At 37.6% G+C, this 11,450-nt stretch overlaps 1 protein-coding gene across 1 annotated transcript; it reads right to left on the bottom strand.

The window, feature by feature from the left end:
* Nucleotides 1-1,164: 1,164 nt before the first annotated feature.
* phgdh (phosphoglycerate dehydrogenase) lies at nt 1,165-11,414 on the bottom strand. The gene is made up of 12 exons (XM_042494929.1): nt 11,160-11,414; nt 8,190-8,341; nt 8,042-8,107; nt 7,597-7,651; nt 7,331-7,429; nt 7,078-7,210; nt 6,830-6,978; nt 5,546-5,698; nt 4,196-4,334; nt 3,328-3,455; nt 3,016-3,238; nt 1,165-1,584 (listed from the first exon to the last, which is right to left on the bottom strand). Exons 1-12 carry the CDS (start codon nt 11,295-11,297, stop codon nt 1,430-1,432), a joined length of 1,590 nt encoding a protein of 529 aa, XP_042350863.1. The 5' UTR covers nt 11,298-11,414; the 3' UTR covers nt 1,165-1,429.
* Nucleotides 11,415-11,450: the final 36 nt, after the last annotated feature.

Below are 11,450 nucleotides of genomic sequence, written 5' to 3'. Positions count from 1 at the left end.
ACTTTAAAACTTAAAATAATTTCCTTAGTTACAGATTAAAAACTTTTTCCACAATTGATTTATGTATTGGGCTTAACCGTTTGAAACCTGTATCGACATCACTTTTCTTGCGCTGTGTTCAGATGCCTTTCACAAGTACTTAAACCTCTGTCCAACAAATTGCAAGAAATCAGAAACATTATAAAACATTATAAAAATAAAAAAGCAAGGGAAAAATGTCCAGAAAATTATATTCATTTCTATTAATATTTAAAATTATTTTACAGAATTATTATAATTTTAAGCATTTTTTTCAAGTTCATCATTTTTGTTTTATTTTTATTTTTTTACATAGGCTCAGGGTTGTCTAATTTTATTTTAATTTTAAAGTAACTTTCCTGTATTTTTTAGGGTTATTTATGTTTAAATTACTTACTGCATTCCTCCCATTTTTTGAAAATAAATAAATAAAATAAAATAAAGCAAATTTGCCCCAGGTTTGAGAGGGTTAATGTCAGAAAGTGATTCCCAAAATAAAAAAAAGAACCTGTTATTTCGCTCTCTTCAAAGCCAGACTCCATTGAGAAGAACAGTGATTTAACATTGATAAACACAGGATCCGCTGTTCTATCACTGCTGCCAACAGCTTGTTTGTGCTAGAGTAGTGAATCCAAACTAACTCTTTTGAACGCCAAAATCACACAAAGTCTCACAGTAACACAAACTACCGAAGTGATCAAGGCAGCGATGGACCAGCAGCTCCTGTGTTCAGCAAGCTGAAATTACAGCTTTTGTCAACAGAGTCCAGTTTCCTTGCATAACTGGAGAACTGAGGTGGTCAACAGTTTCCACTGAAAATACTCTCAACATACCATCTGCATAAACTGATAGATATTTTTAGGTAGTAGGTAAGTAAAAAGGGCAGTGCGGAGAAAAATGCATCTTACATCCTAACATTTTTCATGGTAATAGGTAAAGTATGCAATGAAAAACTATAGCGATAAAGATTTCAAACCAGACACTTCAAGCTCCACTATAAAAGATATTGTGACCACTTTTAAAGATCTTCTAGACTTTTCTTTAGTGTTTAAGTTATTCTAATTTTATACTCTATTCATTCTTCACATAATTTCCTATAACTCAAGATATTATAAGAAAAACACAAACAATTGTTCTTACTGTGTTTTTAGTAAGTGTATTTTATTTTACACCTCTTCACTGAAAAGGTCAAACAATTAACGGAACAGAATGATGCTGAAACATTATTTTTCACTTCAACAAAGTGCACGTAAAGCATCTAAACACTGGAATGTTATCGAAATGAAAGTTTTGTAATGCAAATGTTCAACTTCTAAACAAAGTTGTTAGTTGTAAACGCTAAGACCAAGATAGATAAACTTTAGACACTCTCGGAGATGCTAAGACTTTCAGACAGCATTGCTGCTGTCATTTAAATGACGAGCTGTGCAGCCTCTTTAACCAAAGGCTTTAAGGCACTGAGGTCTTGCGGGAGAGAGGACACCCCCACACAATACCACAGATCACCAGTGCGGTCTGCGGGAGCACTGAAGGACAAAATCTCCACTCCTTCAGCGGCCAGAACTCCTAAACAAAGAACAACAAAAGAGAGAGAATATGTGTGAGTTTAAAGAAAGAAAAACACACCATTAAGTCCTGAGAAATCATAACTCAACACATCCAAATTGAAAGTCTTAAAGCTGGGGTAGGGCTTTTCTATTCTTCTTCTTCTTTTTTTTTTTTACAACACAGAACATAAAACCCTGTGATAAACTTTAAGCAGATTGTAATTCAGGATGACTGAGAGTAAACTAGACTTGCACCTCCTCTTGGCTCTGTTTCCAGGCTTAAGAAAATCTAAAAGAGACTTTGGACAATCACGGGTCATCTCAGTGAGAAGACGTTCCTGTTGGCTGTTCTAACAAATGCAAATGAACGTGCACGTCCTTTGGGTGCAATTCTGATTCAGAGGAGAAGAATCCTGCAGAGAAAGTTGCTATTTCAGCATCATTAACATCTGCCTACACTTCAAAGATCCCCAATAAAGAGATACTTATCAAAAAGAGTCTAAATAGACAAATCTGTCAATATCAGCAGAGCCACTTGATGAATAAACTGATGACCAGATAATCACAAACTGAAACTGTTGAATATTCATGGTTGTAAGACTGCTGATTATGCCTCACAAGCCTGATGAGGAAGGGAATTATTTTATTTATTCATCTCTGATTAATACAGTATTATTTAAATATGTTTTGTCAGAAATTTATGGACTTTGTTGTCAACATGAAGATCTGAAAGTTTAATGGCAGAATGATTTTTAAAATCTTTTTTTAGTATGTTTCAAATGAATAAGTGGCTTTGGTTTAAATAATCCTGGGATGTCCTGTGAGCTCATAGAGTCTGGGCATGCTGGATGCATCACACAGTCATGACAGCTTGATTTACTCAAGTGAAGTGCTTGAGTACTTGTTTCGCATAGGCAGAAGAAAAACGCTCTGGGTTGTTTGTGTTCTTATTTAAACCAGTCCTAATCATCTTGAGCTGCAGCCCAGGATGCAGCAATGGCGTCCCCACAAACCAGTGTCAAGAGGGAACTTGTTCTGGTGGAACTTTGATATGGCGAGCCCTGACATTCAAATGGCTACACCCCTGCAGAAAAAGTGCAACATAAAACATTCAAAGATGTTTCACAGTGTTGTTTGCTTGCTCAGAGGTTGTTGTGTCTTGTTTCTAAAATGAAGTGTGGAAATAGGTGTAGCCGTGCAAGACTAGTTTCACATAGTGACAGGCTTAAACCCACAATCTAAATTCTGTGAGACAGACGACTTGATTACAACAACAATGTTGACATGCTTAATGTTTTACAGAGCTGAAACTTTGTACCTCAGTTGACACGTCACAAATATGCCCCGCTTTGTGTCCATCAAGAGACCAACTGCTTGTAGCCATCAGTTATGTCTTTATTCTATTAATTTCTTTCTCTTAAGTGTAATATATGTATGTAAAGTTTCTTACCAGCCACTGAGGACAGGAGCTGCGGACTTGCGGAGGCCTTGAAGAACAGCAGGTTTCCAGTGAGAGAGACCGGCTGTCTAAACACACTGTCGCTCAGCTCCAGCAGGACCGGCACGCCACCCTGAACTGACCCGACGGCTTTGTAGCTGCAGCCATTAGCCTCGACCTGCACCTTGCACACGCCACTGGCAGCTCCCTCTGAGTCACAGTGAGTCTGGTTTACCTGAAGAGTCAGTTCACATGAATGAAAAGATTATTTTTACACACTCTTTACTGTGCTCCGGTGTTTGCCAGAATGAGTTGATGTTGTACCGTGACTCCAGACTCCTTGGCTACGCTCAGTACGTTGATGAGGTTTGGGCAGCATCCTGATTCATGGTTCAGCAGTCCAACCAGTACTGATGAAGTCATGTAACCAGTGGAGGACTTCATGCAATCGCCTGGTTTGCAGAAAAAAACAATACATTTTGTTAACCCTTTTAAACCTAGATCAACATCGCTTTTATTGTGCTGCGTTTAGAGGCCTTTACAAGCTATTTGAAGCAAATTGGTTTGATTTCTTTCAAAAACAGTGAGAGAAAAAACACAATGACCAACTTAAAAAGAAATGTCCCACAAAGATTTGAATGAAATATGACAAGAAACTTAGCTAAAAATGTGTTTGCTTGGGGCGGGGGTTAAAGAGGGGAAGATTATTAGAAAAAATATCCCAAAAAAGCAAAATGTCACAAAAATTATATAATTAGTAATAGCAATTTTCTTCTTCAAATAATATCACTGAAATATAATAAAATACATAAAATAAATACATTTTTTTTTTTTATTTTTTTTTTTTTACTTTTGGCTTATTTACAGAAAATTTCCTTGTAACTTGTTTACTTTTTTTTTTTTTTTAAACTAATTTTCGGCCATGTCTTGATAAGTTGCTCGTTGCCTTCTCTCCATTTTTATGAAAGATATCAAAACAATTTGCTCAGGTTTCAAAGGGTTACATGCCACTGATAGCAAATGAAAGCAAAAATGTGGATTTTAGAAAATGTGTTAACAGCAAAAAGTGCATCTTCACTATTGACTATAACAGCACCTGTTTCACAATCACACCACCAGAGGGAGAAAAAAACACAACATTATCCCCCCTCCTTCTTCAGGTCACACAAACCGGTTCCACATGTTAATTTACCTTGAGTCGTGATCTGGACATGTTTGAATGGTTTCCTAGAGGCAGTGCATGACTGCAGCACAGCTCCCACAGCTTCTCCGAGCTTGATCAGCTGGTGAGACTCCTGGGAGAACGTGCTGGCCAAAACCTGTGCATTTACCTACAAAAAGGAGAAGACGTGGAATCAGAGTGCTTTTCATAAACTCAACGTGATCACATATTTGGAAAAAAGGATGCATTCAACCATTCTGAGGCCCACATTACAGCCACGGTACTTTAATTCACTGCTGCCAGGTTACAGCTGGTAAAGGTGCAGATTATGTTTTATTATTTATGCTGCCAGATGTCTTGTGAATTTCACAAAGGAATCACTAAAGTTTAACCTGAGTCTCTCACCTAATCCCTCCTTCAATGTCAGCCTCCACCCACACAAGTGGATAAAGGCTGACAGTTGTTACCGTCTTGCAGTGCTAACAAGTAGGTATGGGATTATATATACAATTTTAATGCAGCTCACAGTAAATCACAACTCACATACTGAATTTCAATTATCAGGATAATCATGAATAAAACAGACTGTTAAGCAACAAACGATAAAAGAGATTCTGCAAAAACAGGCTGCATTCACATCAGCCTCAAAACACACACAAAAAAAACCCCAAAGGAGAGCACTGGCATATTTTCATGTTGAAGGTTCTGCCATTTCAAATACTTTTTAGATTGCTGATGTTTTTCACTAAAAAAAAGATGTGTGCTATTGGTGATGCAATGAAATTACACGTCACCTTAACTAAATTAAGGTTAAGTGATTCAAGTATGTTTCACTGACGTTTTAACTGTTGAAAGCATATCTGAATGATTATGGGGATAATATCATAGATAATAATAATAATAATAAACTGTATTTGTATAGCACCTTTCATACAAGAAATGCAGTCCATTACACTTTTAAAAAAAAGAAATTACACGCACCAAGTGCTTCACATCAAAAGAAATAGAAGACATAATGAAACCTGCATGTAAAAATATAAGATCAGAACCGAATACATAGAATGCATCTTCACACGGCTAAAACTAACCTGATAATACTAGTGAAAGTGAGACAAAATAAGGACAAAAATTTAATGCACAGAATGCATTACATAAGCTGGAAAATAAAATACATAAAATAAAACTCAAGTGTATCCCAATTTTTTTGACCAGGATCATTTTGAAATTTTTATATCCTCCCATAGAAGTTTGATCATATAAAAAGTTCTTGTAAATATCCTTGTGTGTTATACATTTAATATTTGCAACAACAAAAAAAAACCCTCCAAAAATAAGCAGTAATTTGTTTGAAAATGTCTAAAAACACAGAGTAGAACTTACTGCTCCAACCAGCTTCTTCCCCGTCACCATGTCTACAATCTGCAGAGCGATGTCCTGCCCACATCGAGCCTGAGCCTCCTTCGTACTGGCTCCCAGGTGAGGACAGCTGATGACGTTAGGGTGATCGACCAATGAGCGGTCCTTTGGAGGCTCCTGTGGAAAAAACAAAAGCAAAAACACAGTATGATGTAGGCTGCAGCAACTCTTATTAATATTAATGTGTGATTAAAATGCAAACGTGGTATTATTGTTGGTGCCCACAATCAGATAGCTTTCCGTTTAACTCTGAGCTGAGCAAAAGGGCACTATCACTTTTACCAGATGGAGTTTTCCGTTGTTCACCACCAGATGTCACTAAAACCTACACACTGGACCTTTAAGAGACGTTTACATTTTGTTCTACCACATCAACATTTCAGTACATACCAAACTCTTGAATTTCGATACTTTTATGTGGCTTAAAAGATGCGGTTGCTTACAACTGGCCAAATGAGACAGATCATCATCACACAAAACACAGCTTCACGGCCTTCTTTCCTGTGGTGGCATGATTGAAGTCTCACAGCTGAGGTGTAGTTTGTTTATAATATACACAAACTACACTAAAGCCAATAGCCTAATGTTAGCTTTTCACTTCTGGTGACTGCATTTAAACTTCAAAAAATCATAACACTTTTGTTCGTTTGTGAAGTATCATGTCAGTATTGTTGTGTTTATTCTTTATTATTGCTATTATCATTGTATCAATTTATTCATGTGTTTATTTATTTATTTTTATCTTTCTATTCATAGGTTTTATCAGTGTCTGGTTTTAATGAGCGCTCCTATTTTGTTAGTACATACTAAATCACAAAGTCTCTTTTTATTTGTGTGTGTGTGTGTGTGTGTGTGTGTGTTGGGGGGTTGTTCTTGTTTTACTGTACTTTGTGTTACAGTCTGTTTGTATAAAGGAGTGCCATATAAATAAAGTCTGATTGATGTGCGAGTATCAGAAACTTTTGTTTGCCACAGATCTTATTTTCTGCAATAATACAAAAATCAATGGAAAAATCCGAAATGCTTTTTGACGAGGGAACCGGAATGATGTCTACTTCCGAGTTGGCCTACAAAAAAATGTAATCTCTGCAGCGCTCTAAGTAATCAATCTAAACACTGATGTTGTGATTATTCTATGGCCATTCCATTGTGTAATCAGCATTGCATTCATAATGATTAGTTAAGCAAAAAAAAAAAAAAAAACTTTTTCCACTTTTAAGATAAGATTGTATGCTCTGATAATCTTGCCTCAACAAAGACATCAAGCCCTGCTCCTCCACACTGTCCGGACTCCAAAGCTCTGAGGAGAGCAGCCTCGTCGATGATGCCTCCTCGCGCACAGTTCACAACCTTCACTCCTTTTTTGCATTTAGCAAATGTTTCATCATTGAGCAGACCTTTGGGAACAAAAAACAATGAAATGAAAGAGGCATTCCACAATTTTTCTACACAATCTATGACGGCTTTATAATCATGAGAGCTTCAGTGAAACTCACCAACAGTAGCGGGCATTAAGGGCGTGTGAACGGTGATATAGTCACACTGCGGCCAGAGCAGCTCCAGAGACATCTGCTCCACCCCCCAGCTGGCTGACACCTCAGGAGGAGTGATTGGATCGTAGCCAATTGTCTGAGAAATTACAAAAAAAAAAACAAATATATTTTGCTATGTTTGTTCATCTAATTATGAAAGCACAATTATCCTCGAGGAAATGTGACAAGTCCCGTCATGAATAATCTTGTTACTTACCCTCATGCCAAATGATTGCATTCTTGAAGCGACTTCTTTTCCTATTCTTCCGAGTCCAACTATTCCAAGCACTTTGCCGTACAGCTCTGCACCCATGAACTGTAAAATTAGAAACAAAACAATGACCCTGTCCAAGTGACACCTCTGATTAGAGATGACTGGCTGAACAATGGAGCCGACCACGCAACAATAATTGCTTTTTGTGCCGACTGCAAACACACCGCCGTTCAAACAGCACATGGGGGCAAACTAAAATTTCTGCCTACCTTTTTGCGATCCCAGTTCCCTTGTTTCATCGACATCGCAGCTTGAGGTACATTTCTGGAAACAGAAAAGGAAAAATATGTCACTTTTACAGTACTTCCATGCAATTGAAAGGATTGAGCATGTTGACAGTTTCCCATCTTAATCTCTTTATGTGTGCATATGATAAAATACAACTACAAAAAAAGACAAGAAAAATAAGCAGTAACAGGAGAAAAATGAGGCGAAAAAAAAACAGAGGGTTACAAACAAACAAGTGCTTTTAAAATATGCAAAAATATATTTGTTTAAATTTGGTGATAGTGTATATAATTAAAAAAAACACCAAAAAGGAAGAAAGACCGAAAGAAAGAATTCCAAAACAGAAAATACCAGGGATAAAAATTAAATTCAAATTATTTAATTTACTTATTATTATTATAAAAAATAAATAAAAACAAGAATCACCTTGAGAGGCTCATTAGGAGAGCACATGTCAGCTCGGCGGCACTGATCGTGTTTCCGCTCGGTGTGCTGGAGAAAACAGCCTGTAGTTAGTGGACATTATACTAAAACTGCACAGTAAATCAAATCTGTGCACAGACTGCAGACTCACTTCATGACAATAATACCCTTTTTGGTTGCAGCGTCAACATCGACATTGTCCACACCAGTTCCAGCTCTCCCAATGATTTTGAGATTATCAGCAGCATTGATGACATCAGCGGTCACCTTCGTCGCAGATCTAACCACGAGGCCATCATAGTCCTGGGATGGAGAGAAAAGCAGAGGATTGGTGTCATGGGTTATTATTGCTGGAGTTAATCTAATCTGTCAAACTTAGACCAACCTAACAAAATAGCAAAGTGGCCACTACAGCAGAGTGTGAATTATACAACAACAATTGAGAGGTTTTAAACTTTTTCTCAGAGTGTAAAGCCGTAAAACCGAGTACAGCGCAGACGCCTGCTGCAGCACACTGAAGTCTTTGTTTCTACCATGCAGAATGCAGACCTGTCTTACTAACATTAAAGGCACAGACCATCAAATAATCTAATATTTTCCGCTGTTTCCTCAGTAATTTAAAAAAAAAAGAGAAATCGACATTAGGTTTATGTGTGTCCCTTTGTGATCATTCTGTGTCAGTTCTTTGAATTCAAAGGTTTTTTCATGATTTTTTCTCTCCTCTCAGCAGCAGTAGGTGGACAATAGACTTTTCTCACTGCAGACATGTTGACAGGTGTACTGAAATATTAAGGAAGACATAAAAGGCATGCAGGCCTAGCTATAAAAATTTGGCTTGACAAGTCATGATTTTTGAGAATCAACCGGGAAGCTAACATGTGCATTAGCGTAATCATCTCTGTTGTCGCCCGTCCAGACTAAAACACAACCTCTGCATTTTCATACTAAAAGCCCTGACACACCAAGCCAACGGTCATCTGCTGGTCAGCCATTGGTGGAGTCATTGGTGAGTCTCACCTTTGTCTTTGAGGTGTGTCCCGCTTTACTGGCTCTTTTCGGCCCTTGTCAGCTTTTTTTTAGCAAGAGGGAGTGAGGTCAGAAAAAAACTTGTTATATGAGGTAAGATTACTTTATTTGGCCAAAGAGCAGAAACATTTGGTTTTTGTTGTTTTTCACTGGTTCGTGGTACTTATGTTTTGTTCTTTCAACATCGGATTGTGTTGTTAATGTGCTAACTGGCTAACTAGAGCTGTGACGTTCTTCCACTTTCCCTTTCTGACAGTAACAGATCATCCCCCACCTGCTGGTATGGAGAGTTATGTCTTCTCACGCAGGTGCAGAATGTCAGAGCTGCTTCGCTGTTGGTTGTAGTCTTTGAGGTATGGCCATGGTCAACTTGTTAGCTGAGACTCAAGCAACATGAGGTGACAGCACAATTTTCAAAAGCCTCCATTTAAGGGGTTCAGAAAGGTCAGACCAGTGTGGACATTAGGCATAAACGGCATTTAAAACCCACAAAAAAATGTATTAGTGTGAATGTAGCCTTTATGGGTTGGGATCGGGCCATTAGGGGGCCACAGCTAACTTTTAGGGCCTAACAGAGAGTTATTCCCTTTAGCAACTCACTTGCCCAATGAAAAAGTAGTAAACACATAATTATTTCCAGGACTTGACTTGGAATGAGCTACGGAGTGAGCATTCGGTCTTAGATACAGTAGTGGGGTCTGGATTTCTCTTATGTCAGTAGTTTAGTTAGCTCAGTTTAGTTGACTTAGAACACAAAGAAATAAAACATACTGCAAGAATAAACTGCAATGGAACTTCAAAATAAAAGCACTGTGCTGGAAGTTCACTGTACTTCAAAATAAATTGTGTTTTTTTTACACTTTTGACAATGTTTATGAGTCACTTGCAGTCCCTTCAGACCAAGTTTGGAACCACTGCTGTTCTCACTTACTGTCCATCTCTAGGGAAAAGGAGGGGCATCGACATAGCATTTTAATAAGGGGTTGAACGACATTGGTTTTTCAGGGCCGATACCGATATTTATTTTTAGTAGTTAATGAGACCGATAATCAATATTTGGAGCCGATATGAATTTTCAATAAAAATTAAAATCTTTCTGTCAGCAATTAGAATTTGTAATATAACCTACTCAACCATAAAACTTTGTTTAAATGCCTTTTGAAAATGTTTAATCAAAACTGAAACTTTAAACATCATACAGAGAAAGTTTACAGCAATTTCTTTTATAAATTCAAGTGAAAATTAAAAATTAAAATAAATAAATAAAAATAGCTCTCGGAGGTTTTACAATTAAAAGCTTCTTTGCACTTTTAAATTATTTATTTATTTTTTATCACCAAAACGCCGATACAGATCATGGGCAAAATAGTAGTATCGACGTCAGTAATCAGCCAGGCCGATAATCTGTCGACCCCTATTTTTTTTTTACTGTGACTTTGTTTTGATCCTTAACCTAAAAAAAACTTTAGTCTTTATTGTTATTTAATCAATAGAACAATCTGCAAATGCCTAAGTAAAAATTGGCGTTGGGCAAAAGATTTCTGACCTATTTAAAAAAAATACATAGAATTTTTTTTTTTTAAAAAAAACAGAAAAAAACATAGGTTAAACCCTGAGTTTGTATGAAAACCCTTCCATTAGAACTCATTGCTTCTAATATGACCAATCTAAATTTTACAGAGTTGATTTTTGTAACATGCACAGCCTAAGGGTGATCCTGTCAGCGTGCTGCATGATGCCGGTAAACTCAGAGATGAGTTGCATCAGCTCTACCAAGGGGCGGTACTACATGAACAATCAGTGGCTGCTGCACCTCAACTCCGCAAATACGAGTCAGAACAAACAGGAAAAACGCGAGTACATAACCCTCAAAAGTGCACACACCTTTAATTAAATTTTGATTAAATAAAAACCTAAAACCAAAGACTCATTTGTGCCTATTCCCAAACACAACAAAATAATCACACGAGCTTTTAAAGTGATGCCAGCCAAAGCGACTAAACTATTTTATCTAAAATATGATTGGATCATTGCAAGTTGTGTTGAAACAAACACGACACTGGTGCACGTGAAATCAGCTCGAGTGCAACTTTACCTTGATCTCCGCCAGTAATTCATCCTTCTTCATGCTCTGTTTTTCCGTAACTCGGATGCCATTTTGCTCCAGAATCGTCCTGCAGCGAGGGTCCACACTTTCACTGATTAACACGGTCCTGATGGAGATAGGGGCCATCTTGAGGGCTTTTCTGCAGGACAGCTTGTTGGTGAGTAAGTGGTGCTGGCGGTTGGATGATGCTTTCGTAAAGTGATGGACACAGGCAGACGCTTTCCCTCTGCTGGTTTTGAATGGTTTCCTCGGATTTAAGACGTCCCCCTTTCAAAGTAA

This window comes from Plectropomus leopardus, chromosome 10 (genome assembly GCF_008729295.1).
Source record: "Plectropomus leopardus isolate mb chromosome 10, YSFRI_Pleo_2.0, whole genome shotgun sequence".
Lineage (NCBI taxonomy): Eukaryota > Metazoa > Chordata > Actinopteri > Perciformes > Serranidae > Plectropomus > Plectropomus leopardus.
Note: the sequence above shows the minus strand (reverse complement) of the source record. Positions and strands in the feature narration are given on the sequence as shown.